This window comes from Mobula birostris, chromosome 10 (assembly GCF_030028105.1).
Source record: "Mobula birostris isolate sMobBir1 chromosome 10, sMobBir1.hap1, whole genome shotgun sequence".
Classification (NCBI taxonomy): domain Eukaryota; kingdom Metazoa; phylum Chordata; class Chondrichthyes; order Myliobatiformes; family Myliobatidae; genus Mobula; species Mobula birostris.
In genome coordinates, this window is record NC_092379.1 from 102,114,921 (window position 1) to 102,130,909 (window position 15,989).

Sequence of the window (15,989 nt, forward strand, 5' to 3'; positions counted from 1 at the left end):
CTCTCAACCATCACCAAGTTAAATATGTACATTTCTTCTATTCAGGATTCATAAGGTCTCTTCGTGATTATTGGATGTACTGTATGTATATGCTAATTACAAGCTGTCTTAATTTCTAAAGCTGCCATTTGTTCTGAAGCTGCTATTTGTTCTAAATCATTTATGCCGTAAAACTTTATTGATCTTTGACCTCTTTACTTACAGTCATGTGATGCATGCAGTATCTCTTAATGACATGGAATGTGGCCATTTCTCTGCATTTACCACCCGACAAGTGAAGATTAAACGAGACCCTGTCTATGGTTTTGGATTTGTAGCAGGTGGTGAGAAGCCTGTGATAGTGCGAGCTGTGGCACCAGGTGAGATATGCAGATAACTCTTATGGAGTCTTGTTATTTATGTTTCATTGATCTGCATTTATTCTACATCTTAGCTGATTACAAAGATCAGCTTGTTTCTCCCAAATATGAATCAAACTGGGTTACAAGTCTTGTCCTACTCCCTTCACCAATGGTCCCTTTCCTGCTAATTGCACTAGATTATGTCTAATTATCTGGGCAACAATTGGCTGGGAATTGCTCACTCAAACCATATGTCTGCTGTTTGAGTGGATGAAGAGCGTGTTTCCATGATAATTAACCAGGGGGCACATCACTACAAAGCTCACAACTGCCTTGTTCATTGTCTAGAGTGGGTAACTTAGATCAGGAACTGGACTGTATTGTGCAGCACTTTGTTTTCCAGTGTTACTCAAGCCTACTCCTACTCAAATAGGTATTGGACTTCCTAATGAAGAGAGTTCAGGTAGTCAGGATACACAACCACTCCTCCTCACCATCATCCTAAACACAAGTGTCCCCAGGGCCATGTACTGAGCCCATTGCTGTACACTCTGCTCACACATGATTGCACGGCCAAACACCCGAGTAGTAACATCATCAAGTTTCGATGACGTGACAATGGTGGGTCTCATTACCAACAATGTTGAGAAGGCATACAGAGTAGTGGAAGAGCTCAAGGTTTGGTACCAGGCATATAACTTCTTCCTTAATGTCAATAAGGCAAAGGAGATGGTTATCAGCTTGAGAAGAAATCGCACCATTCACAGCACCCTTCACATCAGTGCCACAGCAGTGAAAACTGCAAGCAGTTTCAAACTCCTGGGAGTGTACATCACACACAAAATCACGTGGTCTCAAACATATTGTCAACAGTCAAGAAAGCTCACCAATGCCTCTACTTTCTAAAGAGGTGAAAGCGATCTGGACTTTGCAAATCCATACTCATGTAACTCTACACATGTGCAGTAGAGAGCATCCTAACATGCTGCATCACTGCTTGGTACAGAATCTCACTTAGATAGATAGATAGATATACTTTATTAATCCCGAGGGAAATTTGGTTTTGTTACAGCCGCACCAACCAAGAATAGAGCGTAAATATAGCAATACAAAAAACCCCAACAATCAAACAATAAAATGCAAAACTATGCCAGATGGAAAATAAGTCCAGCACCAGTCTATTGGCTCAGGGAGTCTGACCCTCCACGGGAGGAGCTGCACGTTTGATGACCACAGGCAGGAACGACCTCCCGTGCCGCCAAGTGTTGTATCACGGTGGAATGTGGCCAAAGTCCAACAGTAAAAAGTTCAATATCCAGTCTGCAAACACGTTCCTCGATCTTAATATACCCCGGATTGCACCATCCGTTGTTAGCCAGATCAGTAAGCACCCCAAATATTGGAAGGCCTAGATAGAGTGGATGCGGAAAGGATGCTTCCTATCGTGGTGAGTCTAGGACCAGAGGGCACAGCCTCAAAATAGAGGTACATATATTTAGAACAGAGATGAGTGAAAATCTCTTTAGCCGGAGGGTGGTGAATCTGTGGATCCATTGCCACAGACAGCTGTGCAGGCCAGGTCATTGGGTATAGTTAAGGTGGAGGTTGATAGGTTCTTGATTAATCAGGGTGTCAAAGGCTACAGGGAGAATGTAGAGAAAATGGGATTAAGAGGGATAATAAATCAGCCTTGATAGAATGGCAGAGGAGACTTGATGGGCCAAATGGCCTAATGCTGCTCCTATGTCGTATGGTCATATGGTCTTAAAATTGATCAAAAATAAATTTTGGAATAATGCCAATTGTGAAACAGGTCACAATCCACATTAGATAACCTGATATTTCACTTGTGTCAAAGGTGCACTAATAACATCAAGCATCTTGCAACAGAATGGACATCAGCATAAGTTGGAGCTCAGAAGTTCATATGATTGTCATGCAACTATCTCAGGAGAGTGAGGAGAATGCTGTAGTTCTACTCTCAGGATTGAAACAGAAGCTATGCTCAAGTTTGGATATTTCACAAGGCAGCTCAAAAACTCACTCAAGACTGCTTACTTGCATTCTAAAGTGCTCAAACTAAAAAGAGAAATGTTTTTATTGTAAATTATGACTAATCAGCTTAACAATCATGACAGTAGGTAGTAAACTGAAGGGCTGAGGGTGGGGGGGGTGTTGACCTTTGGGGAGGAGGCACAGAAATGTGCAATTATGAAGAGTCTCTAATAGTCTTCTACGTCCTCCAAGGCTATCTGTGTGCTTCTTGTGTTTGGCTGCCATTGGATTGTATCTTTAATTGCTGACAATCTTTTCTGAGTGATATGCTATAAAGTGACAGGTCCTACATTGCAATCACACTGCTCTTTATCAAGTTCTATAGAGACCATGAATCAACACATCTTTTGAGTTGTAAACCATGCCAATGCTGATGCACTTTTCTTTTTAAATAATTTTGCTATAATTTTGAGGGACCCTTCTTGGCACCAGCAAATGTAATGATGCCCTAATGCACTAAAAAAGATTAAATCCCATTTTTAGACACAAGCCACCCTTCCTATTGTCACAAATGGGAATCTTGTTGTTTTTAAATATTTACCATAGAATTTCCATTAAAGGGTCCAGGTGAACAAGGTTTCAAATATGTTGAGGATGTAGTTGAATTATTATCCTATTCTGAAAGTAAGTTATGCTTTTTTTTACAATTGTTGTATACCTGCTGGAATTTAAAGATTATTCCTGGGGTCCACAATGAATGAAAAATTCGGTAATGGTGGTAGAAAACTTGCAACTATATTATATTTCAAAAACCAGGTTCTTCCTTGCAGTATTTCCTTCATTAGTCAATGAAAATCAAAAACTTACAGATGCTTAAAATCTGACAAACAGAAAATGCTAAAAACGCTTGACAGGTCAGTCAGTATCTGTCAAAAGAGAAAACTTGGCAACTGTGGAAAAATTAAAACAAATACAAACCATGGAAAGAAATAACTCTTCTGGCAGTTATTCTGGATCCTGGCTGATTTGAGATTGTATTTCACTGGAGTCATACCATTGCATTGGTATGTTATCGAGTATTAATGTGAGTCTTGTGAAACGTGAACCTTAGCAGTAAATGCTACCATCCAGCTTATCATGAGGCCAGTCATAACAATATCCATACCTGACCTCACATGGTATCTCCAATAATCCCAGTCAAATGATTTATTTCCATTTAGACCAGTTATCATATTCTTATATCTCACAAGACCAGAATAACCTAATTGAAATCTAGCTGAGGCTAAAATCTTCATGGTTGAATTAAATACTTAATAAATTTTCTGAGTATGCTCAGAAAGCTCTGGTGAATGTTCCCAAACAACTTTGAAAAAGTTCTGATAGAATATTATTAAAAATTATTTCAAAATTCACTTTAATACTTTCCAAGCTTTGTTAAGGCTAATGGAACCCCTTAACATTAGTAATTTATTTATTTAGTGATACAGCGCAGAGTAAGCCCATCCTTGCCTCAAGCCATGCTGATTTAACCCCGATTTAACCCAAAACTAATCACAGGACATTTACAATGATCAATTAACCTACCCAGTATGTCTTTGGACAGTGGGAGGAAACCAGAGCACCCGGGGGAAACCCACGCATTCTGTGAGAAGGACATATAGAGACTCTTTACAGACATCTCCGGAACTGAACTCTGAACTCCAACAGCCTGAGCTGTAATAGTGTCACGCTGACCGCTACCTTTCCTTGGCAGCTGGAGACACCACATGAAATCCACAGTATTTCCAAGTAGTCTAACTACAATTCCAAGGTTCAATGTCCTGAAATGATGTACCATCTAAAAAATAGCAGCTTATCTATATAACAGATTTTAGTGCACTGGAATTAACCTAACGTTCCTTTACTGAGTAGACTTTTGCTCAGCTGTGCTGTGATGTCCTTGTGGTAAATCAACCCAATTTGTGTCTCCACGAATGAGGAAAGGCTGCTTAACAATGATATAAGGTAATTAACTGTGATTGTGGTATTATAAGTGCAGCCTAAATTGGCCACTTAAGGCAAAGCTGACAATGATACAAAGCAAGAATCTTGGGCAGATGATTTTCATGCATGAGTAGATACAGTTTGATTAATTTCATTTGCAAGTCTATTGTACTCAGATTGTTCCCTTTTCTGAACTGGCACCTTGTCCAGTTACATGCAGTGAATATAATGGATCCTGATGCAAATAGAGCTAACAAGTTCATTTTGTACTCAATCCTGCTCCTCTATAGCCACTAGATCCCTTGCTTTTCCAGTGATAATAAGTGAATCAATGCTCTCCCTAAAGCCAGGCCTAATAATCAGATTGCTTTAATCATTAACTCTATCTCGTGCAACAAAAAATAGCAATGAATATTTATTAACAGCGGGAAAGTTTCAGTGTTAGAAGCAAATTACAACTAGAAGTTATGAGAGGCCTTTCAGTAATCAGATCTTGATCTTCACGGATGAAGGGCAATACTAGTAACTGATGTTTATCTCAACCCATCCTTCACATTATATTCTTTCTCCCTTGCCCCATTTCTTACAGACTGTTAACATTACCTGTAATTTTAGCTGTGCCATGTTCATTTGTACTTGCACAATTATATTGGTCTTCACTCACATCCAATGAGATGATGTGTATATTTGGCCAGAGGAAAGCAAAGGCCGTCAGCACCATTACTTTACAATACCAGTAAGCTCAAGAGCACAATGCAATATTAAAGTGTAATCCATTCAGGTACATCAAAGATGGTTTTGTAGTTAATACAATAACTTCTCAATTACTTTCTTTCTTTCTTTCTTTCCTTGGAGAGGAAATGGAAACCAAAAATTAAAATCAAATAACTATTAGAATGTTGCATCAGGAAGGCAAAGTATTATAGATATTTTAATGCATTAATTATAAGCATTGTTACTATAAGCAAACAATGTGTTTCAGGAATGTAAGGATATCAGTGGTTTGAGAAACATTTCTAAACTGTTTGGACCTTACGTACTCACCAAGTAGTTATTCCCAGTCACGTGGCACTCCTTTTCTTGTTATTATCATTACGATTTGATGCATTGAATGATGTGACATCGAGGAGAGCCTCCTGTCCCCCTGAGGAACAGGCACACTCTCTGGCCACCAGCAAGGGGAGGAGGATCCCAGCCAGGGTAAACCCAAGCAAAGCTCAGAGCCGGATAGCATACCTCATCAGGTGCTGAGGGACTGTGCGGATCAGCTAACAGAGCTCTTAACGAACATCTTTAACATCTCAATGGAACAGTGCACTGTCCCTGCAGGCAGTCACCATCATTCTGGTGCCCAAGTGAGCAATGGTAACTGGCCTAACAATTACCACCCAATGTCACTGACTTCAACAATCGTAAGGTGCTTTGAGCGGCTGGGAGTGGATCATGTAAAATTCCACTTTCCAGCTACTTTGGATCCCTTTCCAGCTCACCTACCACTCAAACCAGTGCAATCTTGATGCCGTAGTCTCAACCCTCCACTCCATCATGTCCCACCTAGAAAACGATGCCTGAAACGCCAGGATGCTGTTCATCGAGTTCAGCTCAGCGTAAAACATGATCATCACTCAGAAGCTGATGGGTAAACTGTCCTTGTTGTGACTCAACACCCCTCTGTTGGACTTCTTAAGGGAACAACCCAATCAGTCCAAGTTGTCGGCAACATCTTGAAGCTCCATCATGCTGAGAACTGGTGCCCCTCCAGGACTGTCTGTTCTGCCAATGCTATTCAGGCTGCTGACTCATACCTGCACTGCCAGATCCAGCTCAAATCATATCATCAAGTTCACTGATGATACAACAGTGGGTGGCTTCATCAGCAAAAACAATAAGTCGGGATATAGTTGAGAGGCTTGTCAAATGGTTTGTGAACAGCAGAGTCTCAACGTGGATAAGACAAAAGAGATGATTTTGGGCTCCAAGAAGGCACAGATCGGCCACTCTCCACTGCACATCAATGATTCTGCTGTGGAGAGAGTAAAGAATACAAAGTTCCTTGGTGTGCACGTAACGATCTAACCTGGACCCACAACACCTCCTCACTAGTCAAGAAGGCACAGCAGTGGCTATACCTTCTGAGGAGATTGAGGTGTGCATGGTTCCCCACCCCCATTCTAATGGCGCACCACTTAGAGTGTCCTGTCTAGCTGCATCATTGTGTGGTATGGAGGTGGGAAAACTTCGGACCTCAAGGCCCACAGAGGAATGTAAAAACTGCTGAGAGGATCACCAGGGTCTCCCTTCCTCCTATTTGTGACACTTAGTGTTGCAGAAAAAGGACCCAAGACATTGTTGAGGATCCCAACCACATCCCGCAATCTCTTTGACCCACTACTCCCAGGGAGGAGGTACAGAAGCATCAGGACTAGGACTGCCATACTGGGTAACAGCTTCTTCCCTCAGGCTGTGAGACGAATGAATACCCTGCCACTACTGAGGTCTCGTCACTAGAAAAACATGCTGTTTACTGTATACTGTACAGTTTGTTTACCTGTGCTGCGTGCATTTTGAATTATATTTTAATAACTTATTTATCATAACATTTTGTAACACGCTATGCATGTCGTATGTTTTCTGGGTGCACCATGATCTGGAGGATGGGTGGTTGTACATGTACAATCAGACGACAATAAACTTGAACTTGAACTTTGTAAGATAAACAAAAGTTCAATATAAAAGTTTAAAGGTCAAAAATACAAAGTAAAACTTATTATCAGAGTACATACATGTCACCGCAAACAACCCTGAGATTCTTTTTCCTGCAGGCATACTTGGGAAATCTATAGAACAGTAACTGTAAACAGGATCAATGTACAACAAACTGTGTAAATATACATATAAATAAATAGAAATAAATAACAATAACATGAAATAACAAGATAAAGAGATCTTAAAGTGAGAAAATTAGAGAATCCTTAAAGTGAGACCATTGGTTGTGGGAACACCAGAACCAGAATGAGTGTTCAAGAGCCTCATGGTTGAGGGGTAGAAATTGTTCTTGAATCTGATGGTACAAATTCTGAGGCTTCTGTACCTTCTACCTGATGGTAGCAGAGAGAAGAGCATGGCCTGGGTGGTGACGATCTTTGATGATGGATGCTGCTTTTTTATGGCAACATTTCATGTAGGTGTGCTCAGTGGCTGGGAGAGTTTTACCCATTATATACTGGGCCCAGTCCTCTACCTTTTGTTGGATTTTCCACTGAAAGACATTGGTGTATCCATACAAGGCCATGATGCAGCCAGTCAGCACACTTTCCACCACACATCTATAGAAGTTTGCCAAGGTTTTTGATGACATGCTGAATCTCCACGGACCCCTGAGGAAACAGAGGCACTGCCGTGCTTTCTTTGCATTTATATTTATATGATGGGTCCAGGACAGGTCCTCGGAGATAGATGTATAGTCTGTCCATTCTCCTCTGTACTATCACATTAAACAAGCCATTTTTGCCTACAGAACTGCTACTCACTGGACACTTGGTTGTTTTTCACACCATTCTCTGCAAACTCTAGAGATTGTGCATGAAAATCCCAGATCAGCAATTTCTGACATACTCAAACCACCCCATCTGGCACCAACAATCATTCCATGGTTAAAATCACTTAGATCTCATTTATTCCCTATTCTGATGTTTGGTCTGAGCAACAACCAAACCTCTTGACCACGCATGCTTGCTTTTATGCATAAACTTGCTGCAACATGATTGGCTGATTACATACTTGCAATAACAAGCAGGTGTACATACATACGTATCTTTACTTTGGGGCAAAAATGCTATGCTGCTTTATTGGTCATCACTTAGGTAGAGTGTTAGTTTGCCCCTAAACTAAGTTTAGTTTTGCAGATCAGCACCATTACAGAAATTATGAAATCTTCATATTTGAAATAAAAACCATTAGATTTCAATAACACTTGCTGATTTACATAATTAGTTTCTACTTAAGATACTGTTTAAAATCTAACCAGTATTTCTTGGTAGAGACAGTTTGCTAGGCATTTACATTAGCAATATTGTTTGACTGGTAATGGCCCATCAATTTAACCATGAAGCGGAAAAAAATAGTGTAAGTCTCCACTTTCAGGAACTGTAGATTTTATCAGTTTTTTTTTACCACCACTGAGTTACCAACACAAAGCAACTGTAGATTAACAAAATAAACACCTGGACCAGTACAATCCACATGAACTACAGTCAACTGCATTCAAAAAAAGCAAAAAAATGGGAAATACCAACAATTACATAAAAGGCAGAGAAAAGCATAATGCTCCAAAGTATTATTTTTCCAATTCTATTACTGATGATTGATTAATTAATACGTTGTGATTTGGTGGTGCCAATTAATTTGATATAATTTATATTCTTATGCCTAAATATATTTAAAACATTTTTTGAATTCCATTTAATCATGATAGTCTGAGTGCAAGTGGAATTGTTACCAAGAAATATTCATTGCCATTATTTGGTATCCCGGAGCTTCACACCCCTTCCAATGGGCTCTTAGGTTTAAAATCTCTCCCTCTCCCAGTGTAGAGTGCCCTCCTGCTTCAAATTATCCACCATTGTCCCTGTACCAAAAGAGACCAAGGTAACATGCCTGAATGACTGGCGTCCTGTCGCACTCACCTCAATAATAAGCAAATGCTTTGAGAGGCTGATCAAGGATTGCATCTGCTACCACCCACACTGGACCCCCTACAATTCGCCTACTGACACAACCGATCGATAGATGACGCAATAGCCACTGCTCTACATACCGTCCTTACACATCAGGAGGAGGATGCTTATGTGAGAATGCTGTTCTTGGACTACAGTTCTGCATTCAACATAGATCTATCCAGGCTCAACAAGAATCTCAGAGACCTTGGCCTTGACCCTGCCTTGTGCAGCTGGAACCTGGAATTCCTGTCACATCACCAGCAGATTGTAAGAGTGGGCTCCCTCACCTCCAACCCTCTGACTCTCAATACAGGAGCTCCTCAAGGCTGCGTACTGAGTCCATTCCTTTACTCCCTGTATACCCATGACTGTATAGCCACCCACAGCTCCAATCTGCTAATTAAATTCGCCAACGACACGACATCGATCGGCCTTATCTCAAACAATAACGAAGTGGCCTACAGGGAAGAACTCATCTCTCTGACACAGTGGTGTCAAGAAAACAACCTCTCCCTCAATATCGCAAAAACAAAGGAGCTGGTTGTGGATTACAGGAGGAATGGAGACAGGCTAACCCCTATTGACTTGAATGGATCTGGGGCTGAGAGGGTAAACAGCTTCAAGTTCCTCAGCATCCACATCACCGAGGACCTCACATGGTCTGTACACACCAGGTGTGTGGTGAAAAAGGCACAACAGCACCCCTTTCACCTCAGACAGTTGAGGAAGTTTGGTATGGGCCACCAAATCCTAGGAACCTTCTACAGGGACACAATTGAGAGCATCCTGACTGGCTGCATCACTGCCTGGTATGGGAACTCCCTTAATCGCAGGACTCTGCAGAGAGTGGTGCAGACAGCCCAGCGCATCTGTAGTTGTGAACTTCCCAAGATTCAGGACGTTTACAAGGATAGGTGTGTAAAAAGGGCCTATAGGATCATTGGAGATCCAAGCCATCCCAACTACAATCTATTCCAGTTGCTACCATCCAGGAGTAGATATCGCAGCATAAAAGCCAGGACCAACAGGCTCCAGGACAGCTTCTTCCACCAGGCCATCAGACTGATGAACTCACGCTGATTTGAGTGTACTCTATATTACACTGACCGTTCTATTTTTTGTGAATTACTATAAATTACTATGATTGCACATTGTACATTTAGTTGGAGACATAACATAAATATTTTTACTCCTCATGTATGTGAAGGATGTAAGAAATAAAGTCAATCAATTGCAAAAGGCATAAAGGCAGATACAATCATTGAACATTTTCAATATGGACCATTTCTCAGTGTAAGTCCTTCAGACTTGTGATTTTGTAACCTATCTTCCGTATTACCATCTGAAACTGCCCCCCCCATAGAGTACTGTTTTAGAACAAACCATCAGAAATCCAGTGAGCCAAACCTCACTGAACACACTTACACCATATATAATTTTCAAAGTTTTCCAGTGCGATAATATTTCAATCAATTCAAATCACCCATGGTATTACTTCTGAATTCATGCTCTACTCCTGAGTGCAAGATCTACTCTTACAGAGGGAGGTACAGCCGTGACATATACGTTGTCTTGCAGAAGAGATTTTAAACTCACATACATTTGATCTCACCGATAGATGCACAAGATCAATGGCACAACTTGTATATCTGCAAAATTCCTCAATATTTATTCTTCAGCTAATATTATTTAAATGGATAATCTAGGCTTATTCATATTGCTATTTGGCAGCCTTTGATGTACAGAGATTAGCTTCTATAATTCCCATTACACAGTGAATACAAATCTTGAAAGGGCCTAAATAAATTCAAATATCTAAATGTGCCCAAGTGAATGGTAACAGAAAAATAATGAAAAAGACTCCTCTTTAATAAGAATGCACGTACTTCTTGTGTTCCCATCCCACTTGAAATCCATGACTCTTCAACAGCATAAAAATAATCTGAATTAATACCTCCTTCTGGAGGGCTTGACACAACCCATTTACACCTCAATCCCTTCAGTTCCCACATCCTCTTCCTCAGTTAACCATCTCTGAAAATCATCTTCCTTAACCCAGTGTGAATTTCTGATTGCACCTTGGTACAATACCTTGGATGTTCTCATTGTTGACGTTGTTGCTCATGATGTGCATGAGACATATGCACAGCCTTATAATTAAGCATACATCAGTTACTATTCATTAATTCGGCAAAGAGGTGGACATAAATATTAGACAACTTTCTTGGTTTATATGTATGGCAAGATTTAGTCATTGTGTATGAAAGAAGAAAATATACCTACAGTAATTAGAATTCACTCTTCTGAGGTCGAGATAGTGGAACTGCCCCAGTGCAATGGGTTTTCCACTTTTAAAACTCTTCTACACAAGTGTCCTGTCATCACTGGACATGTCGGGCAACCACCATATCTATCTATTTATGAAAAACATCTTGCCATTTAAAGAGTATCCAAAATACCATGACTACAGGCTGATCTCTAATTGCATTCTACCTATTTCCTGGTTGATAGATGAATGGCAGTGGAGTGGATCCAGGTATGATGCAATGTAGCCAACCCTTTCAAACACCTACCTAGTGCCATTCTCAAATAGGCAACAAGTATGCCAGTATGTTTTGGCCTAGAAACTGTTCAGAATAAATATATAAGGGTCTGAAATTGTGTTGGTATCATGACTGCAATTCTGGATACAATATGGTTGATTACTCAACAGGTAGAGTCTCGCCATACTTACCGTCTAACCAGTGGCTTTGAAGAGATCATTTGTGGCCATTCTGCAAAGAAAGTTCAAACTTATTTTTTGATGGGGGAGTAACAAAAAGAAAGAAGCCCGGGAAGATCAGAATTACTCCCCTACAATCTACAAGCAAAGAGCAGCTACTCGTAACCCAGGATAACTCTTTTGGAGATCAGCTCCATTTCCCCCAGGGCTGATCTTCTAATGAGCTCAGCACAGGAGCCAACTTGTAGTTCTCCTTCCCATCAAAAGTTAAAAGTGAATTTATTATCAAAGTACATATATGTCACCATTTACTACCCTGACATTCATTTTCTTATAGTCATAGAGAAGTACAGCACAGAAACTGGCCTTTCGACCCATCTAGTCCATGCCAAAACCATTTAAACTACCTACTCCCATCGACCATAGCCCTCCATGTCCCTATTATCCATGTACCTATCCAAACTTCTCTTAAATGTTGAAATCAAGCTCGCATGGACCACTTGTGCTGGCAGCTCATTCCACACTCTCATGACCCTTCGAGTGAAGAAGTTTCCACTTATGTTCCCCTTAAACTTTTCACCTTTCACCCTTAAGCCATGACCTCTAGTTGTAGACCTATCCAACCTCTGTGGGAAAATGCCTGCTTGCGTTTACCCTACCTATAGCCCTCATATACCCCCCATGTTGTGTGCTGGGGCAGCAGGCTGGGGGTAGCAGACACCAACAGAATCAACAAACTCATTCGTAAGGCCAATGATGTTGTGGGGATGGAACTGGACTCTCTCACGGTGGTGTCTGAAAGGAGGATACTGTCCAAGTTGCATGCCATCTTGGACAATGTCTCCCATCCACTACATAATGTACTGGTCGGGCACAGGAGTACATTCAGCCAGAGACTCATTCCACCGAGATGCAACACAGAGCGTCATAGGAAGTCATTCCTGCCTGTGGCCATCAAACTTTACGACTCCTCCCTTGGAGGGTCAGACACCCTGAGCCAATAGGCTGGTCCTGGACTTATTTCCTGGCATAATTTACATATTACTATTTAATTATTTATGGTTTTATTACTATTTATTATTTATGGTGCAACTGTAATGAAAACCAATTTCCCCCGGGATCAATAAAGTATGACTATGACTATAAGTTTGTATATCAAATCTCCTCTCAATCTTCCACATTCTGAATATAGTCCTAACTATTCAATCTTTCCTTATAACTCAGGTCCTCCAGACCTGGCAACATCCTTGTAAAATTTTTTGCAGGCATTCTCAGTAAGTACAAAGAAACACAATGGAAACAATGAAAAAACCTTCACACAAAGACAGGCTAATGTTTAAAGGACATCAAATTGTGCAAATATAAACATATAAAACAAAAATAGATATATTGGTAGGTAGATGGGAAAAAATGGGTTGTAGAGCCTTTGAAAGTGAGTCCATAGGTTGTGGAATCAATTCAGTGCTGAGGTGAGTGAAGTTGTCCGCTCTGGTTTAGGAGCCTGATGGTTGAGGTGTAGTGACTGTTCCTGATAGTGTGGAGTGCGTCATAAGGCTCCTGCACTTCCTTCCTGATGGCAACAACGATAAGTGAACATGGCCTGGATGGTGGGGTTTCTTGATGGTGGCTGCTGCTTTCCAATGACAGCACTCCTTGTAGATGTGCTCAGTGGTGGGGAGGACGTTACCCTTGATGGACTGAGCAGTATCCACTATTTTTGGAGGCTTTTCTGTTCACGGGCATTGATGTTTCCATACCAGGCCATGATACAACCAGTCAATATATACTCCACTGCATATCTATAGAAATTTGTCACAGTTTTAGATGACATGCTGAATCTTCACAGACCTCTGAGAAAGTAGAGGTGCTGCCGTGCCTTCTTTGTAATGGCTCTTGCCTTCTGAATCTAGGACAGGTTCTTTGATATGATCATATGAATTTAACATTACTGACCCTCTCCATCTCTGATACCCTGATGAAGACTGGCTGATAGTCCTCCAATATTCTCCTCCTGTAGCCAATAATTGACTCTTTGGTTCTGAAACCAAACCATCTTCTGATGTTGAGTGAGAGGTTGTGGCACCATTCAGCCAGATTTTCAATCTCCCTCCTATATGCTGATTTGTCACCACCTTTGATTCGGCAAACAACAGAGGTGTCATCAGCAATTTAAATATGGCATTGGAGCCCATAGCTGCCGATCTGCAGTAGAATTTCTGTTTGACCTCTGTACCTTGCCAGATTTAATCTAGAAAATTATTTTGGCCTCCTGCCACAAAATAGGCAGTTTGGATGCTTGGCCGACTGTATATGTAGCCTAGGAAATGTTAAAAAATTCTCATCATTTCTGCATAGTTCAAGTTCTACAGGATTTAACATAGGCAAGCATTTATCCCAGCTGATCTCCAATTCCAAACTTCATCCTTCTATGTGTCTTCTACCTGTTTCCAGTCTCTCTGCTCCATTCTACTTCACATGTGCATCACGACCCTTTCTAGATGTGTCAATGTATTTTTCTTCACCCCCTTCACTAATGTTGTCTATATTTTTTTATATTATGGTGCAGCCATCAACATTTTTAGCTGATTCCTCCAGTTTCTAAATTAGATTAATTACATACATGCATTACATTAGATCCACAACACAAGCCTTGTGACAGATCATTTCTCCATTGCTTGAAATTTGAAGCCTATTTAATAACTTCTGCTTTCTATTTTCATTTTTCAATCTATTCTACAACAAGTTGCTAACTCCACCTTTCTTAATCTTCATAAACATAGAAACATAGAAAATAGATGCAGGAGTAGGCCATTCGGCCCTTCGAGCCTGCACCACCATTTATTATGATCATGGCTGATCATCCAACTCAGAACCCCGCCCCAGCCTTCCCTCCATACCCCCTGACCCCCGTAGCCACAAGGGCCATATCTAACTCCCTCTTAAATATAGCCAATGAACTGGCCTCAACTGTTTCCTGTGGCAGAGAATTCCACAGATTCACCACTCTCTGTGTGAAGAAGTTTTTCCTAATCTCGGTCCTAAACGGCTTCCCCTCTATCCTCAAACTGTGACCCCTCGTTCTGGACTTCCCCAACATCGGGAACAATCTTCCTGCATCTAGCCTGTCCAATCCCTTTAGGATCTTATACGTTTCAATCAGATCCCCCCTCAATCTTCTAAATTCCAACGAGTACAAGCCCAGTTCATCCAGTCTTTCTTCATATGAAAGTCCTGCCATCCCAGGAATCAATCTGGTGAACCTTTTTTCTACTCCCTCTATGGCAAGGATGTCTTTCCTCAGATTAGGGGACCAAAACTGCACACAATACTCCAGGTGTGGTCTCACCAAGGCCTTGTACAACTGCAGTAGTACCTCCCTGCTCCTGTACTCGAATCCTCTCGCTATAAATGCCAGCATACCATTCGCCTTTTTCACCGCCTGCTGTACCTGCATGCCCACTTTCAATGACTGATGTATAATGACACCCAGGTCTCGTTGCACCTCCCCTTTTCCTAATCGGCCACCATTCAGATAATAATCTGTTTTCCTATTTTTGCCACCAAAGTGGATAACTTCACATTTATCCACATAAGGTGCTTGAAGAAATCGGCAGGCCAAGCAGCATCTACAGAGGGTCAACGTTTCAGGCCGAGATTCCTTATCAGGACATGCTATTTATTCCTCTTCATGGATGCTGCCTGAGTTTCTCCAGCACTTTATGTGTGTTACTCCGGGTTTCCAGCATCTGCAGATATTCTTGTGTTTCCTAATATTTACCAAGTCTCCCTTTATGGCACCTTACTGAAGACTACAGACGAGGTGGTAAATGCAGGTTCTTTTTTAACATTTAAGAATAAATTGGACAGATACATGGATGAGAGGTGTATGGAGGGATATGGTCCATGTACAGGTCAGTGGAACTAGGCAGAAAGTGGTTCGGCACAGCCAAGAAGGGCCAAAAGGCCTGTTTCTGTGCTGTAGTTTTTCTATGGTTCCTATGGTTTCTATTTCTGGAAGTCTCATTCCACTTCTGTTGCATTTCCTTTGCCTAATGTTTCTGTTGCATTCTCAGATAATGTAAAATGTGTTTAAGCATTGGGTCAAAGCATTATCAATGAGAGGATTCATGAAGATATGTGGAAGGGAGCCACAAATGATCAGCTGTGGGTAGAAGGTTGGTATGAAGAATGCTGAAGGTGACAGTGGATAAAGCCATGAATGGGGTGATG

At 41.1% G+C, this 15,989-nt stretch overlaps 1 protein-coding gene across 1 annotated transcript in view; it reads left to right on the forward strand.

Moving 5' to 3' along the window:
• The first annotated feature begins 235 nt into the window (after nucleotides 1-235).
• The window catches only part of frmpd3 (FERM and PDZ domain containing 3), a 133,513-nt gene continuing 117,759 nt past the window's right edge, over nucleotides 236-15,989 (forward strand). Inside the window, exon 1 of the mRNA XM_072269759.1 lies at nucleotides 236-359. Coding sequence (XP_072125860.1) covers nucleotides 236-359 — 124 coding nt within the window. The remainder of the gene's footprint in view (nucleotides 360-15,989) is intronic.